The sequence below is a fragment of the Oenanthe melanoleuca genome, chromosome 12 (genome assembly GCF_029582105.1).
Source record: "Oenanthe melanoleuca isolate GR-GAL-2019-014 chromosome 12, OMel1.0, whole genome shotgun sequence".
Lineage (NCBI taxonomy): Eukaryota > Metazoa > Chordata > Aves > Passeriformes > Muscicapidae > Oenanthe > Oenanthe melanoleuca.
Window position 1 is genome coordinate 1,613,895 of NC_079346.1, and position 26,018 is coordinate 1,639,912.

Consider the following 26,018-nt stretch of genomic DNA (forward strand, 5'->3'; position numbering starts at 1 on the left):
GGCTCTGTGTCTCCTCTGTGAGTCCCTGTCCCCAGTGGGGAGGAGAATTTTCCTCCTCCAGGTGCCTTGTTACCAAAGAGAAAGTGCCAGCTCAAGCAGGATTTCAGTTCATGGCTTGGAAAAGAATGGATTCATTTTTTTCTGGTGGGCAGCTCAATCTTTTGGCTGTTTGCTTTACCTTGCTCTGACACCTGGAGATGCCAACTGGGTTTGGCACAGCCCTGTGGATGCAGCAAGGTGGTTCTGGCAGTGACCAAGAGCGCCAAACACTGCGAAAAGAAGAAAAGAGTTTTTAAGCACCCAGTGCTGTCACCCCAATTCTGTCACCATCCCCAATTCTGTCACCCTAATGCTGTCACCATCCCCAATTCTGTCACCCCAATGCTGCACAGCAAGGCCACCATGAGAGCAGGGACACTCACCTGGCCTTTGCTGCTACACTTTGTAATGAAACTGTGAATTTCCACCTGGAAAACATCCATGGAAATGCAATTCCTGGGCCAAGGCAGTGTGAGTGTGCAGCCAGAGCACCCTGTGTGGGGACTGTGCCTGGCCAGTGTCCTCTGCACTCCTCAAAGGCAGCTGATCCTGCTTTGTGAGTGACAGCACTGTTTTGGGATGAAGGGAAACACCTGGGCTCAGCTCAGCTCAGCTGGCCAGAGCATGGTGCTGATCACCAAGGCTGTGTTTGATCCCTGTAGGCACCACTGGACTCAACCCTTGTGGGTCCTGTCCAACTCAGAATATTCTGTGATTCTCTGATGTTCCAAAAACTTTTGGATTTTGGAGGTTATTTAAGACAAAAGTTGGTTTGCTTGTGCACCTGCTGTACAGTTAGAGCCTGGGACAAAGCTGCACTGTGCCTGCTCCTTCTGTACACTCAGGTACCACATTTATATTTCAGTATAAAACAGTTCCACCTGTGTCCTTACACTCCTGGTGAGGGAATCCTGCTGGGTGGGTGGGATCCCCTGCCCAGTGGCTCCTTTCCCATCCAAGGCTCTGACATCAGCTGGCAGCATCTGCAGGACAGCAAGGGGTTGTTTGTGCTTCCTGCCACGAGAAATTAAAGCTTAAGTGTGGGAAGAAAGGAAAAAAAAGAGATAAACAGATAAACTTCCTCAAATGCACAGACAAAACAAACCAGCCTGGGAACAGAGAGTTTGCAAATGTGAAATCAGTAAAGAAATGTGCCAAGGATTGCCTGGTGCTCCTGAGTCTGAGAGCTGGGCTCCTCCTGGTGTGCAGCTCCAGTCATTCTGAGAATCCAAGCACAATACTGCAGCCTGGGCTTCTTTGCTCTCTGTTGTTCCATCTTGGATAACCTGGGTTTGAGACAGCCTCAGTTTCTGATTTATTTCCCTGAGTTCTGTGATCCACTGAGGGAATTCCCAAATAAACCTGCCCCAGGCTTTGACCTCCCTGGCTGAAGTCCTCCTGGTTTTGCAGAATTCCTTCTAATTCCAAGAAGCCTCCTGTCCATGGAGCTGGGTTAAACATCTTAACAAGGAACAAAACCAAAGATTTGATCCAGCCAGTAGGTTCTTTGGAAGGTGCCTAAAGAAATGGAGTTCCCAGGTACTACAGACTAATAATAATTATAATAAATGAGCCAGTTCTCATCTGGGTGAAGTAGCATTGCTCCATCAAAATTAATGCAGCTCATTAATATAACATTTGTGCCTCCAATGTATCTCCTGCATGTGCTATTAATGGATTTGAGAGCCCCAAGTTTAACACTCTAAAATCAGAATTTCATTAGCAAATTCCTAAAAATGAGACTAAAGAGAATTCACTTATTGGAATGTATTTTATGCCATGCCTTCAAGTGGCCTAATAAATAAAGTTTCTATGTATAACTCCATTGCCATTAATGGCAAGCTATTGCAGAGATGAATGCAATATATTTAAATATATTTTTGCATGTCAGGTCCTTGTATGGCTTGGAGAGCCAGCAGCACACTTGTGCTCATGCTAGTAAATAAATTCAGCCTGGTGTAAAGCAGGAGGAGCTGCATTTCCCTGCAGCTTTAGTGGCAGGGCTGGGCTGGGATCTCACACCCTGGAGAGCCAGGGGTGCAGGATGAGGACAATTCCTGGCTGAGCTCCTCCTCATGGTCACAATCCCTGGAGCAAAACCTTCATTCCAGGCAGCAGAGGGAAGAAGGAATTTGTGCAGGACCCCAGGCTGCACCCAGGGCTGTGCCAGGTTTTGGCAGCTCCACATCAGATCTCCAGCCCTTAAATCCCACAGCTCAGAATTATTAATTCCTCATTTCTTTCAAACCCAGCTCCCAACCCCTCATTCCTCCAGCCCCAGGAGCTGCTCCTCTCCTGCCTCTGGAAATGGCAATTTTACTTTTCTTGTTCAAAATGGGATTGTGCTACTGGGCTGGTTTATTTTTGTGCTTCACTGATTGCAAAGTGCAGCTTTGCTCCTTTGAAATGCAGACAGCACCGTTCAACTCCTGCCCCTGAAAGGATGAGAAATGTGGCTTGGGTAGATTTAGAGGTTTCAAGCTTGCTCCTAAAATCCTCAGGAAAGCCCAGGATAAGCAGAGGCAGTGCCTGGAAGGGTCAGAGATGCTCCAGCTGCACCATCCCCATGAGCTTGGACAGCTCCCAAAACAACCCCAAAACTCTACAAAACAACCCCAAAATTCACCTGCTCGCATTTTGTGGTCAGTTTTGGGAGCAGAATTAGACCAGAGATGTATAAATAGATTTTTTTTTTTTCTGCCTTCACAAAGTTTTGATTTATACCAACCCTTGTATCTTCACATCAGTGACAGTCTCAGCAGGCTCTGAGGGGAAAATTCTCACTCAGCAGAACAAAAAGTGGAGGAAAAAGGCCCCTGGAAGACAGGTATCTTTACAAATGACAGAATATTTATTACCAATACCTTTAAAAAAAGATTACATCTGCTAGATCACTGATAAATATCATTTACACCGGGGAGAAAACTACAGAAGCTTTTATTTTTTTATTTCATTTTTCTTGGTTTTGTGAAATTTTTTTTTAAGGTTTTTCTTATTTTATTTTTTTTTACATAGAAGTAACCATATCAAACTAAGAAAGGAACACAGCTTGAAATACTGACAATATTTCTCTGGTCAACACCCCTGACTTTTACACAAGTGGAATCCTGATTATGAGTTACTGAATAAATATATTTAGAAGGTCTAAAAGTTAACTGTATTATTTTGTAAGCAAAAAAAAGACAAGTTACAGGCAAATTCAAGCTATCAGGAGAGGAAAAAAAAAAACAAAACCAAAACAAACCACTGCAGCGCATTGAAAGTTGAAAATTGTATAGAAAATTCCGTTGCCTTTTCCAGCGTTATCCCGTCTGAACTTACAAAATTCCCCGTAGTAACAAACAGTCCTTCTCTTGAGAAGAATGGTTCCAGTGTGGATAGTGTCGTTTTCTGGTGACTCTGTTCTGCCTCCAGATCTGGGAAGAGTTTCTAAGGAAAGGCAAACTCCCAGCAGGGATCTCTGGAGATGTTCCCACTTTTCCCTGATTTCCCACTTTTCCAGGCTCCAAGTGTCGTGTGGAGAGTAGAGTGAGGCCCAAGAACGAGCCCAGAGCAGCTCAGAGTGTTCTGATTTCCTTGGAATTCATCCCAAACGTGAGGGATTTCCTTGGATTCAGGTCTCCAGAGGGTTGGGCTGGGAGCACACCCAAGTGGGACCGGGACCATCCCGTTGTGTCACTGCAGGCACAGGCCACAGCTTTGCAGGATCTTCATTTCCCACCCAATTTGCTGCTAATTATGATCAACACAAAGCAATTCCCTCCTCGCTGCACCATGCTGGAATGTTGGCTACGTGTCCTGTAGTCCACAACCAACCAAAAAACCACGTGGTTTTCCAAAATTCTGCTTTTTGGAGTGTGTGGAGTTTGTCCTGCTCAGAGCTCTGGGTACAAGGTGTGTGACAAGCACTGGGCTCAGCACAGGAGCTGCCAGTGGAACTCAGCCTGTTACAATCCGGGTCTGGATCAGTTCTGCCCTGTAAAACTCTACAGTCAACTCCAATTTGCCAAGAACAACTTGGAACTCTCTGTCGGAAAGGAAAAAATCCCAAACAATATTTTCGTGATAATGTCGTCCGTAGCATTTTATAGCAGAGGAAAAAAATTAATATCTACATCATATGTTAACTTTAAAAAATTCTATAAAACACTAAATATATAATAAAAAATATGCATATAAGGACATATGTAAACTGCTTTGGTAACATCATATTACAGATGTTTTCAGTGCATTGCAGAGTTTCCAAGGAAACTTCAGACAAAGCTATATTTGCTTTGAGGAAGTACTGTATAATGCCATTCCTAAAGAAGCATAAACATTTTTTTTTTTTTCCAGTAGTAAGATGTACTCAGACCACAATATTACTTAGTACTGGGTGTCTCCAAAACAACTAGCTAAATGTTGCTTATATTATAAAGAAGAAGTCCTGGGTGTCATTGTTGTCATAAACTGGAGCGGGCTGTGAGGGAGATCATGATTGTGCTGAGGGCTGACAGGGTGCAGGCGCTGGAGGTCGACGAGCCCGAGCCCCTGGCGTAGGCATCTGGCAGGGGAGAGGGAGAAGGAGCCAGAGGTGAGCAGAGAACAGTCCCTGAGCTCTTCCTGCACCCACCTCCCCCAGGTTTAAATTCCCTTTCCTCAGGTAAAGCACAGCCCCCGTGCACAGCCCCCTCCTCCTCTCCATGGCTGAATTGTTGGTTTCAATTCCTGCCCCTTTGTGTCGAGGCTCCTCTTGCAGTTCTGTTATTTCCCATGCTGCCTGTTTATCATTATTTGGTATTTTTTCTCAATTGCACCATATTCCAGCTGCTCCTTGTGACTCCCATCCCAGAGGAGCCATGTACCTGCTCAGTGACCCCTGTCCTGGAGCCAGATGGGAGCTGGCATTTTCCACTCCCCTTCCCTGTCCTGTGCTGCTGCCTCGATTCCTCTGCATGGTTTGCACAGCCATGGCAGGAAGAACTCTGCTCTCACCCAGGGCTTTTTTACATCACTGTGATTTTAATGCCACATTCCTGCATTGCAGAGGCTCCTGATTTAATGCAGCTTATAAACTGGGACATTATTAATGGAAGATAGGACATGGAGATTTTGAAAAAGCCATGTTGTGTAATAAAATACTCGTGGTGTTTGTTCTTCTACACCACCTCATTTCCCTAAATAAATATTTATGCACCCAGGACACAATGGGATATGGCTGTAGCCTCACAGATTTAGAAGCCTCTGCATCCTGTGTTTGGTTATAGTGAATTGCAGTGAAACAGTATTTCTGGAAGCCTTAAATGCAAACAGAACTACTGAGGGTGATGTGTCTTATGGCTGAATCTTGCTTTTTGGGGTGAAATCAGAACTGGGGGCTGGAATGTCTGCTGGTGGAACCCTGTGGCACAGAGCCCTACCCCTCCCATCCTTACAGGGTATCTCTGGGATTCGGATTTGCCCCTCCCATCCTCACTGGATATCTTTGGGATTTGCCCCTCCCATCCTTACTGGATATCTTTGGGATTTGCCCCTCCCATCCTCACTGGATATCTTTGGGATTTGCCCCTCCCATCCTTACTGGATATCTTTGGGATTCGGATTTGCCCCTTCCATCCTTACTAGATATCTTTGGGATTTGCCCCTCCCGTCCTTACGGGATATCTTTGGGATTTGCCCCTCCCGTCCTTACTGGATATCTTTGGGATTCGGATTTGCCCCTCCCATCCTTACTGGGTATCTTTGGGATTCGGATTTGCCCCTCCCATCCTTACTGGATATCTTTGGGATTCGGATTTGCCCCTCCCATCCTCACTGGATATCTTTGGGATTTGCCCCTCCCATCCTCACTGGATATCTTTGGCATTCGGATTTGCCCCTCCCGTCCTTACTGGATATCTTTGGGATTCGGATTTGCTCGCTGCTGCTGCCGTCGCCGCCGTCGCTGAAGGGTTTGATCTCGATGATGTAATCCTCCTCAAAGGGCAGGGACAGCTCCACGGAGGTTTTGTTCGTCTCTATGACAGACGTGCTGCCCTGCGTGTTCCACCTGTACAAAACCTGCGGCCGGGGGAGGCAGAAGAGGGGGCAGGAGTGGCAGAGCTGCCCCCAGAGCTGCCCCGGTGTGCAGAGCGGCTGCTGCCCCGTGCCTGCTCAGGTCACAGTGGGGACAGTGCCATTTGCTGGGGACACCAGCACAGGGGTGGCACTGGCAGGAGGATGATGCTCATCAGCATCACCCAGCACAGCACCAGCACCTCAGAGAAACCCTTACCTTGCTCAAGCTAAAATAAACCCCTATAGAAGTAAAAACTTCTTTATAGAGGTCAGGAACTCCTTATTATGCTTTTTCTGGAAACTGAGTTGGGATATTTCATGCAGTGCCACCAATGGCTTCCCAGAATAAATGACTTTTGTGAATGACCTTCTGAGCTGTGGGAGTTGTACTAATTTATATCATAAATTGTGACATAAAATTCAAGATTTCTAGGCAAAAAAGAAGAGGAACAGGCAATGTTTTGCTAGGATTCAGGAAATAAAGTCATGTGGTTGTGCTACCCTTAGAGTAAGTTAAAGGAGAATGTTTTAGAAACCTTCTAGATGCTTTTCCAGGGTGATGAGTCTCTCTCTTTCAACTAACTCCTTAATTTGCATTTCAAATCTAAAATATGTAGTGAAAAGCTGGTCCAGATTGCTGAGTTTCATCTGAGGTTTGAGCTAAAAACCCTGAGGAATTACTTATTTTTGATGAGCCCATGCAGAGCACCAAAGACACGTAAAAGTTGGTGCAGGAATTGAGGGGAGCTGGCATTCCAGCCTGGGAACAGAACATGGAGCAGGGCCAGGTCCTTCCCTGCCTCAGGCTCTGGTGGGAAATGTTTGCACAACTCCAGCCCCAGGGCAACATCTTTTTTGGCTAAATGAAACCCTTGTGGAAGGTGATGGAGCTGAATTCTTCCCAAGGTTTCTCTCTAGTTAAATTATGTCCTATTAAAACTGCTTCTAATGAGGATTCTCTTTCTTCTCCTCTTGGCTTGGCTTTCTGAAGGAAATTTGAGCTATTAAAAAAGCATTTTATTTTTCTGCAATCAAGAAACCAATTACAGCCTTTGGGAAGTTTCCACGGAGGGCAGGAGTGAAATCCTGCAGGTGGGAGCTGCAGGAAAAATGTGCTCAGGTACACAGGGCATGGCTCTGGTTTAGGAGGAGTGCCCAGCTCTGAGCTGGGAAATCATGGATATACTCACTTTGTAGCCTCTCACTTCTGACTCGTTGTCCAAGGCTTTCACCTGGTCCCAGTTCAGGATGATCTTGGAGTCGGAGGAATTCCACACGATGTTCCCGGGGGGCTGACTCGGTGCTGCACCAAAAAACAGACAGCACCACGTTCCTGAGGAGAATCAATCCCCAGCTGGACCCCTCCCTGTGCCTGGGGGGCTTCCAGCAGCACGGCTGAGCCTGCCCAGAGCCCCGTCCCGCTGGAAAGCCAAGGAGCTGCTTCACTGATCTGTGTCCTCCAGGTCACGGCAGGTGTGACACGACACGGGGCTTTACATGACAAAAGGATTCAGTCAGTTGCTCAACATGCCCGAGACCAGAGCAAAAAAAGCCCTCTTGAACACTGAGATAAATATTTAATTTCCCTGCACAGCTGCGATTTCGGTTTTGCACGCTCCGCTTACTTAACGCGGGGAAGAACCTCGCGAAGAAAATTAAATAAAAACAGCTGAGCCTGGTAAATCTACACAAAAAAAAAAAGTCTGACAGCTCCTCCAGCCTCAGGGGAGCTGGGGAATGAGAGAGGGGAGCAGTGGCTGGGCCGTGCCAGGGCATCCCTGCCAAGACTCACGTGGCTTTTTGGTGGTGACGTTGACGGCGGCGCTGGAGGGGCCGGTGCCGGCCGTGTTGTACGCCCTGACTGCCAGGTGGTAGAGGGCATTGCCCCGCAGGTTGCTGACCCTGGTGGAAGTTTGGTTCCCCACCGTGCGGATCCTCCTGGCGTTCTCCTCCTTCTCGTCGTGCCGCCAGCAGCGCACCTGGGGGCACAGCAGGGCTGTGGCAGAGCCCGGCGTCCCTTGGGTGTGCCACCAAGCCAGACCTGCTCCTGGGGACACTCCTGCTCCCTGACACCGTCCCCTGCCCTGCCACAGAGATCCCTCCCCAAGCCTGGCCAGGCAGCACCTCCAGGGAGGGCTCCAACTCCAGCCTCATCCACACAGAACGGTGGAATTTTAAACGTTGTGGGAGAATAGTGGGATTTTTAACCTGAGAAAAAGGTGGGATTTTCAACCTTGAGAGAGGAAGGTGGAATTTTCAACCTTGTAGGAGAATGGTGGGATTTTTAACATTCTGAGGAAAAGGTGGGATTTTTAACCTTCTGAGAAAAAGGTGAGATTTTCAACCTTGGGAGGGGAAGGTGGAATTTTCAACCTTGTAGGAGAATGGTGGAATTTTTAACCTTCTGAGAGAAAGGTGGGATTTTCAACCTTGAGAGAGAAAGATGGAATTTTCAACCTTGTGGGAGAGTAAGGGGGAATTTTTAACCATGCGAGAGGAAGGTGGAATTTTCAACCTTGTAAGAAATCTCTGTGTGCCAAAGAGGCAAATCCACTTCAGGAACACACCCGTGGCAGGAGGAGCAGCACGAGGACATCTCAGTGTCCCCTCAAGGCCTGCTGCTGGAAGGATCCTGTTTCCATACCTCATATCCCTGTATTCTTCCTTTGTGCTGGTTCTCCCACGGGGGAGCCCAAGAAACTTCGACGTCTGAGGCAGAAAGGCTTCTTGCCAAAACAGTGGTTGGGGCTCTCGTTGGCTCTGGGCAGTCAGAAATAGAAGTAAGACTTTTCAATTCTATGTTCAATTAGTCCCAGACATCAGGGGATTTATTTTCCTCATTGCACAAGGAAGGAAGCAAACAAATGTCCAGGTTTCAAACTGATGGCCTGTCAGGCTGTGCAGGGCCTCTCCCTCAGAAATAATAAGATGTCATTACTAAACTCAGCCCAGGATACCATGTACTCTAATTAGGACAAGAGGGAACATTTTCTAATCAGCGGGCATTAATTCATACTAAAATCTCCACGGAATTCTTCCCAGATTACACATCACTTTTCCATTAATATCAAAAGATTTCATTACGATTAATGCTATTTTAATGACTGTGAAAAGAACTAACCACAGTTCTCCAATTCATTACAAATCAGAGCAAGGCCGAGGCACCAAAGGATGTGTCAAGGTGTGTTGGAGACAGTGAGCTGGGGGATTCTCTGAATCTCTCAGGGAGGAATCAGAGTGCAGGAATTGAATTAAAGATGGATTGAAGTATATTAAGCCACTCACACATAAAATAGAAGTTTAAGCTTTTGTGTAAGTTTAAGTTTTAGGATAAGTAAGTTAGTTAGTAGTTTTAGTGTGATCTCTAACGCTTTTAGTAAGTAAAAGGTTTAGATGCCAGAGTAGCAGTGCAAGTTCTAGTGAAGGTTGAAAAACATATTAATGTTTTCAGTAGAGGCTCTGGGACAATGGTTGTAGACATAATGGTTGTACAACCATGGTTGTACTTAGACATAACAGAGCTGTAGCAAGAATATTGCTCACATTTTTCACATAGAACAAGATGGGGTGTATGTGTAGTCTATGTGCAACCTGGGGTGCTAAGAAACCAGAATTCTAATAGGTTAAGGAGTGGTGGTCTGAGCTTGTGTCTTAGCTGGTTGGAAAGATTCTATGTAAGAGTTGGTACTGGGGAGAGTTTGTGCTTTTCTGCTTTTCTGCCATTGCTTTTTTGCTTTTGTTTGCTGTCAACACCCAAGAAGAAGAAGACGACAGGAGCAACATCAACCCTACCAGGACCTCCAGGAACAACTTCTGCCTCTACTTGGGACTCTAAACCAAAACCTCCCAAAGGCGGAGACCAAACCCTTCCACGTGCAGGGGAGGAGGCGGGGAGGGCCGGTCTCACCTTCCTCCGCCGAGTAGACGACGGTGACGGGGCTGAAGGAGCCCTCGCCCTTGTTGTTGTAGACGCCCACCTTGACCTCGTAGGGCGAGAAGGGCGGCAGGCTCTCGTTGCGGAACACGTAGCGCGCGGCGTCGGCCGAGGCCACCACCGTCTGCATCCAGCTGACCGTGCCCAGCGGCCGGAACGCCACCACGTAGCCAAAGCCGCCCCCGTTCTGCAGCTCCTCGGGCACCGTCTGCGGGCGGCACAAGGCTCTGAGCTCCCTGCCCTGCTGGGGCTGGCTGGCTGGGGTGGGCAGGCTCAGCAGCTCTCTGGTTTTTTGTTCTTTGGGTTTGTAGTTTATTGTAAATGCGTGGGTGTAAGAGGGAGTGTAGAGCACAGAGAGTAAGAGCAAGGGGGTAAGAGAGTAAGAGGTAAGAGAGCCTTTCTGCTCCAGGAAACAGGAAGCAGCACCTCCAGAAGATTCTTCTCCTAAAGCTTATTTCCCTTCCCTCCCTGGCTGGATGGGGTCTCCCATCAATGACTGATCTTTGTGAAGAGCCCGAGGTTTGCTGGGGAGAGGCAGGGACACAGTTCCTGCTTTCCCAAGACACGTGCAGCTGCTGTCACACCTCTGGGATCACACATGAAGCCCCAAAGAACACACCCTGGACACACTGACACCTCCTACTCTGAGCCATTAAAAAGCTGCACTAAACCCAAAGGTTCTAGTAATAAAATAATCCATAATTACAGACGCCCCACCCTGAGATGTCCATGCAGCTTCAGCACAGGTTACTAGTGGTGGCTGCCTCCTACTCTGTATGGTAAGGCTCACACAAAAAGGCCTCTGGACATTTAAAAGAGTAAAACCACTCCTCTATCAACATACAAATTCTATCTTGTGCAAATTTCATCTCGAGCCAATGGCTGATGTTCTGGCCATGTGTGTTTTTGAAACATATTGCACTATCTTCAGGAGACACGGCGTAACTAATTAGTCCAACAGAGGAGGAAATTTAGCACATTGAGCTGTGTGGTGAGGACAAAAACCCATTTATAGGTTTTTAATAACCTCAGAAATATCTCTGGCGATTCATTCTGCCAGCTTGGTCAGAAATAGTGCTAAATGGAAGCGTTAGCATGTCGAGTGGAGTTCATTACTGGCAGAAATATGCCAGCTGCATCGCATCACAGCACCAAAACACGAGCAGACAAATGGCTGAAGCTCCAACCCCGTCTGCCTGAAGGAATATTAAACATTTCTCATCCCTGCATCTCGTCTCACTGGCTGCCATCAGCAGCAGTGAAAGCCAGCATGCCTCGTGCTGGCTCTGAGCTGTTTGCTGCTGATATCCCAGAGAGGAGCAGGGAGGGAGGTGGCAGCCAGCACAGCAATTCTCCACCAGGTCAGGACGTCCCCAGCCTGTTTTATCCCTCAGGTGGCTCCTGGCCATCCACATTTTGCCATCTGCATGTGCTGAGACTCAGGAGGAGCTCAGCTGGTGGCAAATCCTGCTCCCCACGTCCCTGGGGCTGGGGTGGGCCCATCCTTCAGCTCCATCTGATCAGCTGGGCTATTTCTATCACACAGTCTGTGCTTTTATTGCCAGCCCCTTGAAATGCACACAAGGCTGGAGTCAGACTCACCTCCCAGGTAATGACCAGCTCAGACTTGCTGCCTCCACCTCCACTGACATTAGCTGGGGTCACCTCAGGGACTGCAAAAAAAAAGAAATGCAGAAGATGGATGTGACAGCTCTGAAACCCAAAACCCACTTGGAGATGGAACAGCAGGGCACTGCTGGCCTTCCCCTGCTTAAAATGACTAATTTGCCATGGCAAACAGCACATTAAAAGTATGTCAATAATAGTATATTAAAAGTATGTCATTAACTTGTGTATTCAGAACCTAACTGTTTAGTTCAAACATTACAAAAGGAGTTTTGTATGGGCTCCAACAACACAGGAGCCACCTGCCAGGGCACTCACCCCAGCAGGATTTCCCCCCAGCTGCCCTGCCCAGCAGCACTCACGAGCTTCCTCCGTCCTCCTCCTCTCCGAGGCGCTGCTGGGCTCCCCGATGCCGATCAGGTTGGCAGCCACCACTCGGAACTCGTACTCCACCCAGGGGTTCAGCCCCACCACCGTGGCTGTCAGCGTCCTGCCGTCGATGACCTCGGGCACTGGGGGTGCAAGCAACCCTGGGGTGTTAAAATGCTGCTGGGGAAGTGTGGACGCCATTGAAGCCTCAGGCTGAAAATGGCGAGGGCTTGAAACTTTTCTCATGCAGGGGAAGCTTTCCCAGGCTGAGACAGTTTCTCTCTCATGCAGGGGAAGCTTTCCCAGGCTGAGACAGTTTCTCAGTTCCAGCCTGAGCCTTTCTCAGGATGATAACACTGGGGAAAAATAAAAAGGAATTAATAACAAGATTAACACCTGGGCTTCACTGATAAACAGTTCTCACGGTTTGTGAGAAAGTTTTGTTTTCTTCAATTATCCAATAGACTGCTGTTCTGTTTGTAGTTTGCGGAACACACTATAAGAGTGTCCGTGTTGTTCAATAAATCGCTTCTTTAGCCACCTAGCTAGAGGAGTCCGTGTCGTTATTTTGCGCGATACATCGCGAGTAGCGACAGGGAAGAGGCACAGGGGAGTCTCACTGCCTTAAAGGGGAGGGCTCAGTGCAAGTACCAAGGAGGTTTGATAAAATTTCACCTTTCTAACACTTTGCTGGCTGCAAAGAAGTGAAAGAGGCAGCATTAAACCCCTCTGCTCTTAGCCCAGATATTCCTGCCGTGAAAGAGTTTCCCCGAAATTGCCACAGTTTGGAAACACAGTGTCAAGACAGCAGATTTGGAAGGCCTTTATTTTTCTCTTTTTAAAACACACTGTTGTCTCTGTTTGGCCACTGGAACAAAATTAACCTCTGAAGGAATGAGCAATTACATCATGGGACTTTTCCCTCTATCAGGAAAATAATTCTCCTTAAAGATAGGCTGGATGACACGGTCTGTCCCTGAGGGATGTCTTTATAGACCACAATTACTGTTGTATATCTCCAGCACAGCAACAAGAGATAGGAATTCATTCTGTTTTCCCTTAAACATTCATGAGAAGAATGGGTGAGTAATGGCACTGCCTGCACCCTAAATCTCTGGGTTGCCAAACCTAAAACTGGTTAATAAAAGCAGTGCTGTGCAGCCAGGGAAATTGCTTTTCACATCAGTCAGCCCCATGTGGGGCTGAGGGAGGGTTTTCCATCCCTGCAGCTCCAGGTGAGCCTTACCTGTGCTCACTGCCCAGTGTGGGTTTAGTGCAGAAACACAATCACAGGATGGTTATGTGCAGGTGCTTTTATTGAAGAGCTCTGGAATCAGGGGCACAAACCCAAATCTGACTCCCACATGGATTCCAGATGGACATGTTTTTATACCCTTTTCATTACATAACTGTATATTCATTATTAAACCCATATTGTTCTATTGTATAAATTGATCTTATCCAACCATGAATTCTTGTAATTTTCATCAGGTCCCCTAAACATCCTTTCTCATGATTCTTGTTACGATCACATCCTTTCTCATGATTCTTATTACAATTAAACAATAATTATATCCAATTACCAAACAATCATTACAATCATATTATTTATCATATGATGATTACACAGGTGCAGACAAAGCTCAGTGTTTGCTCCCAGGGCCTGGTTCCCTTTCCCAGCCTTCCAGACCCAACCTTTCTTTCCACCCCCTGAATCTGTTGTACACAATTCCCATGTTTATAAACATTTTAACCCTATGCTGTCATGGGTGCTGAGGGTGCAGCCCCAGGTGAGCCTTACCTGTGCTCACTGCCCAGTTTGGGTGCTGAGGGAGGGTTTTCCACCCCTGCAGCCCCAGGTGAGCCTTACCTGTGCTCACTGCCCAGTTTGGGTGCTGAGGGAGGATTTTCCACCCCTGCAGCCCCAGGTGAGCCTTACCTGTGCTCACTGCCCAGTTTGGGTGCTGAGGGTGGCTGTACCACCCCTGCAGCCCCAGGTGAGCCTTACCTGTGCTCACTGCCCAGTTTGGGTGCTGAGGGAGGGTTTTCCACCCCTGCAGCCCCAGGTGAGCCTTACCTGTGCTCACTGCCCAGTGTGGGTGCTGAGGGAGGATTTTCCACCCCTGCAGCCCCAGGTGAGCCTTACCTGTGCTCACTGCCTGCCAGCCCACCGAGAAGGGCGTGCGTGCCTGCACCACGTACATGGTGATTGGGCTGTGGTTGTCTGCCCCCGGCCTCCAGGACAGCTGGGCTGTGGTGTCAGTGACCTCATCGATGGTCACAGCCTCAGGGGGACCCGGGGGACCTGTGGGATTGCAGGAGAATCCGAGTGACTCGAGGAACAAGCCCTGGGGACAGAGGGGAGGGGTCCCTGCAGGGCAGCTGGGGCAGCTCCAGCTCTCCTTGCCTGCCTGGGACTGGGAGCACCATGGTGGGAGAGACCAGGGTGTTCTGTCTCTGCTGGGGTGGTTTTAACCAGGGAAGCTCTGCAGGGAGCACCAGGCAGCTCCATGCCATGGTGCAGGGCTGCCTGAACTCCCATCTCAGAGTCACAGAAGGGTTGGGGTTGGGAGGGACCTTGAATCCCATCCTGTCCCATGGCAGGGACACCTTCCACCATCCCAGGTGCTCCAGCCCCATCCCAGCCTGGCCTTGGACACTGTCAGGGATCCAGGAGCAGCCACAGCTGCTCTGGGCACCTTGTGCCATGTTTTAACACCCCTGGTATTTTTATGGAAGTGACAAGATCAGTACTTTTATCATAATCAAGGGTAATTTCTCTGTGAGAATTTAATATTCCTCCTGTTTATGAGAATTAAAGGTAGCAGGGACAGAGCAGCACCCAAGTTTGCCTTCCCCACAGTTAACAAGCAGGAAAACATAAATCATATTTCTCAGAAGGACACAGACTCAGGGTAATTAATTACAGCTCTGTTGAAGTCAAGCTGGCACATCACCTGTGCATGGTAATGAAGAGATCTCAGTATATCAGAGAAGTCACTAAATCATGTTTATTCTAAACAAGAATAACATTGCTTGGCAGAAATGCTGCCAGTGTCTGGGTCTGCTCCTGCTGCCCAGCTCATGGCACAGATGAGCCAGTGGGTGCAGGGCTGGCACCCAGGGCAGGACAGGTACCAGGGCTGTGTGGGCTGGGTCATTTCTGGGAGCATCTGAAACTCTTCACATGCTCTGGCTGATGCTGTGAGCTCTGAGCTTTTTTCTCAGATTAATTACAACATGCTGGGCTGTCTCTGAGCCCAGGGACTGCAGAAGGCAGGAAAAAAAAAATAAAAAATTCTACAACAACACCAACAACAGTAGCAAAATTCAAATACCTCTTACAATCAGGTCTGCAGCAGCTGAGAGCTTGTCCACACTTGTTTGCACCATGCAGACGTATTTCCCTGCGTGCTTCAGCTGGATGCTCCTGATCATCAAATCACCAGCTGAATCCTGCTGATAAAGTAGGGAAAAGTGGTTACAATTACTTTTTAATGAGCCCTAAACATCATTATCACGTGAAGGACACTGTGACTAATGGATTTACTTTATGCTGGCTGATGAAAACATCAGCAATGTGAGCCATGGTCTGTTAAAATAATGGGAATCTGCCTGGAAGGTGAGAGAGGGAGCATCCCTGAAACCCTGGCTCCTGCAAGGAGCAGGGCTGGGGCTGTTAAACATTTTCCCCATTAAAACCACCTGACAATGTAGGACAGGTTCACTCTGATTCCTCCTTTTCCTCTCTGGATATCCAATTTTTACCCTCTCAGGTTGTGTCTCTGTCTCTCCTGCAAGAGCCCAGCCCAGACTGGGAGATATCAGCAGTAGATTCATGGCTTTGTGTCCCAGCCAGCATTCTGATTGCCCAGCATTTTTGTGCTAAAAATCACAAGAACAGCACTCTCTGAGGAAATCTTGCATCACACACCAGCAGTAATTTGTTTTCCAAATGCCAAGTGCATGTCTGATTAACTGCTGAATTGAACTAATTAGGTTTCTGGATGTATTGGATGCTGAGAACCTCTCTCAGTTTCTCTCCAGACCCAAAGCATTTGAAATCTCAGGGTAACCTCATGGTTGTGCCCTTTGGGCTGAGGAATGTTAATAAAGTTTGTAGTTTTAGCTCTGTGGGCCAAAACAGGAGCAGTCACCCTGACAAGCCATGGCTGCTGCTGTGAGCCCTGGGCATCAATCTGAGAGTTCATCTTTTAATGTTTTGTTTTTTTTTTTTTAAGGGATAATAGCAAGGCTTGGAAATTTTATCTCCTTTTCCTTTCAGCATTAAATTCACTCCTGACAAATGTAAATATGAATTGTCACTGTGCCTGGGACCTGTTGCTGTCTAAAACCCCCCTCAGAGCAACATGCAAAACCCTTCCCAGTTTTCTACCTCTGCTGAAAATTTTCCATTTCTTTCCTCCTTTTTCTTGCTGCCTTCATCCATTTCCTTCTCACAGCAACCTTTTCTACATCACCCACTGTGTCAGAGTTAATACTTACTCCTCCCACCCTTTCAAAGTGATCCCCATCCTTCTCAAAGTCTATCAGGTGCCCGTTGAACGTCCAGGTGAACACAATGTCCAGGGAGTGGTCGTGGGACACCTGGCAAGGCAGGACAATGCTCTCCCCAACTGTGACATCCATGCTGAAAGGGGACACCATGACCCGGGTTGGATCTGCAAATAGCAAAGAAAGGAGAAAAAAAAAAGGATTATTCTTGTTCTTCTTGTAGGGCTGAGAGATCCTAAGCAGTGATCACTCAGGGATATCCTTGTATCAAAAAGTGAATTATTCCACCTTTGGGTTGATCCTTTCTCTAGCTGTTGAACTAAAATACTTAACAAACCCTCCAGAATCCTCTTCCAGCCACCATCCTGATGAAGAAGGAGGAAAGAAAAAGCTGGAAAAGAGTGCAGCAGATGTGAAAGGCTCAATTAAAACTTTTTATCAGAGATTCTCTTACTTGAATCTTCTCACTTCAAGGAGTTGTTTCACACTCATGCATTGCTCACCAAAAAACTATTCTGTTGTTCCTAAGTTAAATGTAAAATTTCCAAAACTGGAATAAAAAGGGGAATTAAACCCAGGAGTTTTTAATCTGGCCATACCTGGAAAGGCAAGGATCTGGCTGAGATGGTTGTTGTGGTGTTTATTGAGAAATGGCCAATAAAAAGGGGAATTAAAACCAGGAGTTTTTAATTTGGCCATACCTGGAAAGGCAAAGATCAGGCTGAGATGGTTGTTATGGTGTTTATTTGAGAAATGGCCAATAAAAAGGGGAATTAAAACCAGGAGTTTTTAATTTGGCCATACCTGGAAAGGCAAAGATCAGGCTGAGATGGTTGTTGTGGTGTTTATTGAGAACTGGCCACGCTCTGATGGATGGTTTCACATCTCAAATCCTTTCCTTGGGCAAGGAGAGCCCCCAAGAAGGATAAATATAAATATGAGTGATACCAGCAGAGCCTCCCACAGCACAGAGCCCAAAGCTTGGGCGTGGTGCCAGTTCAGGGAGGGTCCCAAGCAGGACATTTCCAAAGGAAATCCCCAAACCTGGATCTGCCCAACACCAGAGCTCCATCCTCACCCAGCACTGATCCCTCCCTCCCAGCTGGAGCTCCTCCAGCACTGCTTTAATTCTGGTTTTCACTCCATGTGAGCAGAGTGGTGGCACAGAAGGATGAGCCACGACACATTATGCAGAGTCCAGCTCCTCATCTGTGCCTGTGAATTCCCCCTGCCTCTAAAGTTAACATTTCTCTTCCATTTCTGTTGACAAAAACGCAGCAATTTTTTCTACAGGGCCTCAGAGGAAATGAAAAGGAGAAAAAATATTGCTTAACAATGAGACCAAAAGTCTGAAAATCATACAGAGATAGATATTTCTGCTTATTCCAAAAATCTACTGTGCACTGCTGTCATCCTAAAATAATACCAGCATTATTCAGCTGTGGTACACAACACCAAAATCTAAACTACTTCTTCCTGAGCCTATTGCCCAACTGCTGAATTCTCTGCTGAAATAATAAAGATACAGCAGCACAGATATGGACTGGCAGAACTAGTCACAGAAATCCAGGGGATGCAAAGCTGTTCCTGGATTTTCAACCTTATCAAAAGTCTACAGGAGGTGGTGAGAAAGATTTTTTTGCTGTCTACAGAGATTTCAGATCAAGTCCTCAGGGACTTGGCTGTGTTATCTTGGACAAGTTTAATTTGTCTCTGTTTTGTGGTCACTTCTGACCAAACAGAGGAACTCTTAGAACAGCTGTTATGACATTTAATTAATCAATTAATTAATACATTAAATATTTCTCAGGTGTTTATAAACATGAAAAGAATGAAGAATATAAAGACTAGAAATATATAGAATAGGATATATAATGGTATAGAATTTCAGAGTATAGAATAGATTCTAGAATATAGAATTCTGGTATGTAATTTGTATTCTAAAATTCTATACGATTACATTGTAAAATATATATATTACATATATAAAATATTCTATATGGAATATTTATATTCTCGAATATAGTCATAATATTATAGGTTTCTATAAATGTAAAGAATATGAAATATAATAGAATCGTGGGATTTATAGAAATGACAGCAAGAAAAGGGTGTTTGCTGAAGGCCAGAGCAGCTCAGCACAGCTCCTGCAGGTGCTGCAGGAACTGTGAGTGCTGGTGCTTCCAGAAATTCCTGCAGGTTTCATGGAATCATGGAATCATTTGGGTTGGGAAGGATCTTTTAAGGTCACTGAGAACACCCATTCCTCAGCACTGTCCCCTGTCCCCAAGTGCCACATCCAGGGATCTGTTAAACCCTCTGGGCAGCTGTGCCAGGCTGGAGAAACCTTTCCAGGGGAATTCCTCCTGGAATCTACTGGGAATTCCTCCTGCAATCCAAGGGGAATTCCTCCTGCAATCCAAAGGGAATTCCTCCTGCAATCCAAGGGGAATTCCTCCTGGAATCCACGGGGAATTCCTCCTGCAATCCAAAGGGAATTCCTTCTGCAATCCAAGGGGAATTCCTCCTGCAATCCAAAGGGAATTCCTCCTGCAATCCAAAGGGAATTCCTGCCGCAATCCAAAGGAATTCCTGCTGCAATCCCAGCTCAGCCAGGCCCCAGCAGGAGCATCCCTGGGGTGGCAGGAGCGCACTGAAGTGTCCCTGTGTCCCTGCACACAGCAGGGATGTCCCTAGGTGTCACTGGAGGCTCGGGGACAGCAGAGCTCCTTCCCTGGAGGATGCTCCCTGGCACTTCCATGGTTTTTTCCAGAGGCTCTGAGCAGCCTAAGAGCTCCTGGAGATGGAGCAAACCCTCCAGCGGGGCTCTGGATGCTCAGCCCTCCCTGCTGGGGTGCACCAGGCTCACCCCAGCTCGTCTCTCCTCCCTCAGTCCTGCCTGAAATTGAATTTCCTGCATCACCTCCCTGGGGTCTTTCTGGCTGATTAAATGGAGCTGGTTTATCCTACAGGAGATTTTAGCAAAGTTTCCCTTCTTCCCATCTGTGGGAAGGCTGGAATTGCTTCTCTTCTCTCCTTTATCAGCTGCCCATCATCAGCCATGAGTGCATGTCTCGATTCTTTTGGGATGCTGGGATGCATTTGGGGATGCATTTCCAATTGCACCCCCCAGGCTGCAGGACTGAGGGCAGTCCTGGGGTCCCAATGAGCCAACGTGCCAGGGAACAGCCCAGGGTGTCCCTTGGGAGGGAGCATTTGTTGGGAAAGCAGCTCTGTGTGTGTGGCACACGACCTGCAGGGTGTGACACGGGCTGCAGTGGCACCACACGAGTGACAAACCTCAGCAGAGGCTGACACTCACAGAAAATGCTTTTTTTCTTTTTCCTCAATAAAAAATAGGTCAGAGCAGCTTTGGAATAATAAGGGAGAGCAGGACACAGTGGCACAGATTCTGTCTCCCACTGACCACAGGGGTTTTTCCAGAGCCACCATCCCATTGCCAGTCTGAGCCTCTCCAGGGGATGGATCCAGGGGTTTTGCAGGGAAGGATGCCCCAAATCCCCAGCACAGAATGGATCTGTGGTGCCAAGGAGCTGCTGAGGAGCTCAGGGTGTCTGACTCTCACAGAGCTGGAAGGGGCCCAGCAGATGCAGCTCCTGTTGGAATTGGTGCCACTGAGCAGCCAGAGCAGATTAAAGAGGGAAGGGATAATGTCAGCATTTCCAAGGCTGCAGCTAATACCTAAATGCTTATTTAGATCCATCCCAGCACACAGGAGGAGGTCAAAGGAGAAGGAGCAGAAGGGAATCCTCAGGTTTTTTCACATTTATCCAGCACAAAAACCCTGAAGAAACCAACACTCCCCTCCACAGCCCCCAAATTAGCAATTCTTTCAGACTGTCCTAGTTCCAGAGGAAATTTTCCAAAGATTTATTCCTTCCTTTCTTCTTCCAGCCTTGCCTTCATCCAAGTTTGTACCTCCATGCTGGGAAGTGAAGGGGAATGTTGTGCAAGATCCTACAGTCATGGAATCATTAAGGTTGTAAAAGACTCCAGGGTCATAAACTCCAAATTTCATCCTGCTTTGAGGCCTGCAGTGCATGTCCCTTCCCCCTCCCTGTTTTGCCTTGGAAATGCTCCTGGCTGCTGATATTCCTTGTGAGGACCTGGGCAGATAAGCAGCAATTTCCAGTTTGATTAACCAGTAATTACCTAATTCTCTCAGATTGGTGTTACAGTGTTAAAGATCCTGATATATTTTTCCTTATCTGCATAAACCATTTCCTGTACAAGATATTAAGATGTGTTTTTCTTGTGGATGAACTCTAACTCGAGCATTTGGGACTAATTTATCTTTTTTTTTTTTTTTTTTTTTTTTTTAAATACAAGCATGTTTACCAATTCCATTTTGGCTTTTATCAGCAGGAGTTAATAAATGCATCTCAGATCAATGTCCTCTATTTGCAATGACATTTCACATTATTGTATTGATTCCAAGGCAAATCATGTCTGGAGATAATAAAAATCAATCCTGGAGGATCTGGTTTCTATGAGCAACCAAAGAATCAAAGTCCAATACATGAAAATACTCAAATGTGCTCTATTTTTTTTTCCCCTGTTTGGGAATGAAATATTTATCCAGGACCATAAAGTCAAAAGCCTCTGAGACCTGACTGGTGAAACTTCTGGGATCTCTGAGTTCTCTGTCATCAGACACTGAGATGTGCAGGAGAGAGGAAAGTACAAGTCTGAATTAAAGAGATTAAAGCCCAGTGAATGACTGCACACATAGAGGAATTAGCAGAGCAGGTTACAGCTGAATAGATTGAGTACTTCATGGGGCATGACCAAAATTGAGATGAAAAAGAAATGGGGAAAAGGTTAAGTATTTACAGCAATTGGCCTTTAAAATATCGCACCTGTGGGCTGTGATGAGTCACTCAGATGCTTTCAGGAGCAGGACTTGGCTTTTGTGCCAATATATCTCTTTTTTCCCTACAATCAGCTATTACACACATCCTTAGCAGAGGATTCTGCAGCATTTCCACCCTCTGGTGTGTATTATGGCAGTTCAGCCTAATAAAATATAATCCTATTAAAAGGAGACACTATCAGTTTTGAAAAGGGACTTTAGGCCTGGGACTGAAGTCACTTAGCTCTGATTTTAGAAATATTTGTGATTAGTGATTAGAGCTTTCCCTGCCATCAGGCAGCACTGATCTCTGCATGAGGCAGGGCCAGCACCCAGCAGGGATTAGGGAGGGAAGGGATGGAACATCTGACCTTTCCTGGCAGGGCTCAGCCCCAGTCCAGCAGCACACAGGACACTCTCAAATCGCTCTGCTGGAGGAGGATCCTTATCTTGTTGGGCTAAATCAGCCCACAGCAGTGTGGGGATGTGGGATTACTCTCAGCTGGGAGCCTGAGCCCCTTTGGAGGAGTTTTCTGGAGGAGACTTTGGCTGTTGCTCCCTGTGATCTGTCCCTTCCAAGAGCAGCAGTTCCCTCCTCAGCTCCACTAAGGAGCTTCTCACAGATGGAAAACTCTCAGAAATTGATGGCAGGGTCTCTGTGCCAGGAAGGAATGTCCCCAGTGCCCAGGAGGGGATTGCCCTCTGCACACCCCATCTGCATCCTTGGGGTGGCTGAATGAGAAATAAATGGACAATAAATGGAAGTTATTTTTCCATCTGAAAACAAGGATGGAACTGCACAAGAGGCTGCTGGGGAGGGCTGTGCCATTAGAGCAAATTCAAAGACAAAATACCTGAAAATCCATCCACTCCAGCGAGAGTGCAGGGAGTGAGGAGAGCACCCAGTACTCCACTTTAACCTCCATTTTACCCAGTGTAATGCAATCTGATCAAATCAAGCTCTCTCCTTACAATTGCCACAAAGCAAATCACATGTAATGGGCTCTGGAGATGACAATCAAATCTGTCACTCAGGGAAATTTCTTCTTGCTCTTTGCAGCAGGATGCAACAGCTCCTGATTGCACCAGGAACCTCAAACATCCTTCTCCAGCTCTGCATTGCAGACTGAAATAAAACCCACTTCACTCCAGAGCTGCCTCAATGACATCTCTGTGTTTGACAAACGATCCAGGGCTGGTGACAATCCCTGAGGATAACCCAGGGAATTCAAGGTGTCACCTTTTGTGGGCTATTGATTGCCACGAGCTGGTATCTGTCTTCTCAAGCATGGAATAATCTACTGTCATTGCAGGCATGATGGCAGAGAAGGTTAATCAGATACAGCAGAAATCATACCTAATCTGTGACAAATTGCAAGTCACTCAGGGATCAATCACTGCTCTGCCTGTACCACAAACCAGGGGATTGTGCAGATGGGAGCCCATGGACACGGTGCCCAAAAAACATTTTGCCCCTTGGAACAGTTCCCCCCCTGGAGTTTGTTTGTTTGTGGTGTTTTTACGTGTTTTTAATAGTGATGATCATAAATCAAAAAGCAAAAATACATCCAGGCACTCAAACTGCAAAATCCTGGAGTGGCTGCCACAGTCTTTGCATTTTTAAGGCACAAGTTGTATTTTAGGCCTTTCCCATGTGGATTCTTTGTCTGTTGCCCACCCTCCTCATCAGCACCAAGATGTTTGGAATCAGCTGCTGTGCCAGAATAAATCCCAAATTAAGAGTCATTAGGAGCAGATGCCTCTTGGGCTGTCAAACTCACTGAACAGGCAGAAAATCCCTGGCTGGACTGTCCCAGGGAATGATCCACAGCTTAACCATCCTTAATGTCAGACAGATCAAGGCTTGGCTGTGTCATCCCTGCCTTGGGATAAGCCAGGCTTGGTCTCCAGGACACTTATCAAGGCCAAGACATTCATCTTCCCACTGTGGAAAGGGAACTGGAGGGGAGCACCTACAGATACCTCTAAAAACAGGACAAGTTTTACTATTTTTTTACTTTTTTTTTTTTTTTTTTTTAACAAATATTCCCTTTTTAACCTGTGGCAAATACACATTATCAAAAAGCACCTGCAAGTTTAACTCCAAGAAAGCACAACAGCTGCAAAGCTCAGGATGTTCCAAGTATCCAAGGAACAGAGCCAGGCACCAGGGAGACACAGAAAGCAAAATCAGAGAGTGATTTTAGCTCTGCTCCCATGGGGAGCACAGCAGGGACCCAGCCCCTCAAACACCACTCTGAACATTGAGTCACAGCCAAATGGGAACAATTAAGCTCAGCAATTCCATCAGAAAGAGAATTAGATAAGCAAAAGAGGAGGAGGAGGAGGAGTGCCAAATGAAGAGGAAGGTTGCTCCAGCGTGGGCACAGACTTGGAGTAATTGGGAAGAAAATGAGTTCTCCTCCTCACTTTCTGTCTGACCTTGAGCAAGTCATTAAAAGTCTCTGCTGCCTTATTTGCCCAGCCTGTAGAATGGATCAGGCCTTCATTAGAAACTGTTTTGTCTCTGTACCACTGTGCACAGCAGATATTTTCATTTAAGATGAACCTTTTCTTGCATCCCCATTGAGACCTCCACAGCAGCGTGAGCGTGTGACGCCCAGACACCCATTGCTGAGCAAACCCACCAAACACACACTGAAACAAAACCCCCTGGGCTGGAAAGGTCTCATTTGTTTCCTGGGGAAGCTGAGATTGGCTCAGGATGCCCTGTGCTCCCTCCTAAGGAAGTGACTCATTCTAATTAGTGGCACACAGAGAAGACAAACCTCACATTCTGGGGGCTCTGCTCCTGCTTTGCTGCTGATGTCAGGGGCAGGGTGGAGGCAGGAAGGATCACAGGTGAAATGAAAATAACAACCCCCAACACCATTCCTCATTAGAACCTGCTCAAAATCCTCAGTGCCTTCTCTCCTGAAGAACTCTTCCCCGCAGAGCATCATTAAAAAGTGTCCCTGACATTTCTGCTGCTCCCTGGCATTTTGCCTCAAATTAGCCACGAGTTTTTCTTATGTAAATAATTCCAAGGGCAGGATCAAGATGCAGATTGCAAAGACAGACACAGGGAAGGGAAGAACAGCAGCTGCACCTCTCCTCTCAGCCTGGAGCCAGTGCTGGGGTCAGTCGTAGTCTGGAGTTTCCTCCCAGACACTCCCACTCGTGGCTCTCTCCTGCAGGCAGTGATTTCATTGTCAACTGCTCATTTCAGCTCCCAGGACTAATGGATTTTTACAGAGACTTTTCACTGTGCCCCTAGGATGGGAACTGAAATTTTCACTGCTGAAATACTGCTGATTTCCTAAATAAACCCTATATTCACAACGAGCCTGGAAGAAAACACAGTGCTACACCCTACAAATTGGATTGGTTCTTCATGGCCCACTTAATAACTTCAAATGAAAGCAAAAATTCATATTCCAAGTGTGTTTGTGGCTGACAGAGCCAGAGCCAACCAAGCCAAGCCATGGCAAGTCAGTCCAGTGATGGAACTCCATGCATGTCAGAGCCCACCTGCTTCTGAGTCAGGAACATTTGTATTTTGGGATGGAGGCAAGAGACTCCTGTCTCCATGTGGTCTCTGATGGGATTGCTCATAATCTTGCACTATAAAAAAGGGAAAATCAGGTTGCAGGAGTCCCCAGTATTGAAGCAGCTCCTCCCTCTCGTTCAGCAGTTCTGTAAATACCCCCAGGTGTCAGTCCCAGGTTTTTCTGGGCTTTTATGATCTGATAAGGAACTCTGGGCAGCCTGCTGGCAATCCAGGCTCAGGGAGAAACACTCCCAGCAGCTCAAATCCTCGGGTGCTTGGCTCTGCTAAGCTGCTCCCAAAAGTGCTCCTGAGAAAATGCACAAAGGGATTTCCCCAAAGCCTGTCCCAGATTCTTGTCTGCATCACTCTCACACTTCCTCCTCCTGGCACAGAAAATGTGCTCTCTAAACTCTTCCTCTTTGATGTTAAACACATCACCCTCAGGCCAGTCTGCTCTGATTTCAAGGATATAAAATTCACTTTCTTAGTTCTGCCATTCTGCTTCCTCCATCCTCACCTGGAACAGAGACCTCCAGTCACTGCCCATGCAGCTCATGCTTGGAGCAGCACACTGAATTCCTGGGGATGGGGACACCTTCCCCCAGTGCCACTGCAGTGCTACAGCCACCTCACTTTTCTGTTTCAGTGCTTTCCCTTCCAGCACCCCCCTCACTCAGCCAGGACTGCTGGAATTCCCATGGAGCTCCAGCCTGGAGGTTCACCCCACTGCTCTGCAGGAAGGACAAGCTCCCTGAACCCCCCTCTGGGATCAAGACCAGGCTCATCCATCAGTGCATTAAGTCAAGCTCAGAGCCCAGATCAGCCAGGATCAGCCAGGATCCCATTAAATGCTAAGCACAACCTAAAATGTGAAGTGCAGCTTCATGTTCTGTTCTGTGAGCCAGGGCAGTTCCACAGAACTAAAACCTCAAGAAGGAGAGAGAGACTTTCCAGTGTGGAAACCCCAAAGTGCAGGGACTGAGATCTGAGCCCAGGGGTGGAGCAGCAGCTTGAACTGTCAAACAGCAGGTTGGCCATGGGAGAGAACATCCTGAGCTGGGAGGAATCACCTGCCC

At 47.1% G+C, this 26,018-nt stretch overlaps 1 protein-coding gene across 3 annotated transcripts in view; it reads right to left on the reverse strand.

Moving 5' to 3' along the window:
• Window positions 1-2,867: 2,867 nt before the first annotated feature.
• LOC130258400 (contactin-4) overlaps window positions 2,868-26,018 on the reverse strand; it is a 259,140-nt gene continuing 235,989 nt past the window's right edge. For 2 of the 3 annotated variants that reach the window (XM_056501725.1, XM_056501726.1), the window contains 11 exons: window positions 16,511-16,686; window positions 15,343-15,463; window positions 14,151-14,309; window positions 11,998-12,147; window positions 11,612-11,682; window positions 9,983-10,217; window positions 8,720-8,835; window positions 7,868-8,054; window positions 7,266-7,378; window positions 5,910-6,078; window positions 2,868-4,582 (listed from right to left, as the gene is read on the reverse strand). In XM_056501725.1, the coding sequence (XP_056357700.1) occupies window positions 4,482-4,582; window positions 5,910-6,078; window positions 7,266-7,378; window positions 7,868-8,054; window positions 8,720-8,835; window positions 9,983-10,217; window positions 11,612-11,682; window positions 11,998-12,147; window positions 14,151-14,309; window positions 15,343-15,463; window positions 16,511-16,686 (1,598 nt within the window). In that variant the 3' untranslated portion in view covers window positions 2,868-4,481. The remainder of the gene's footprint in view (window positions 4,583-5,909; window positions 6,079-7,265; window positions 7,379-7,867; window positions 8,055-8,719; window positions 8,836-9,982; window positions 10,218-11,611; window positions 11,683-11,997; window positions 12,148-14,150; window positions 14,310-15,342; window positions 15,464-16,510; window positions 16,687-26,018) is intronic. The other variant, XM_056501727.1, reaches the window with a different exon arrangement.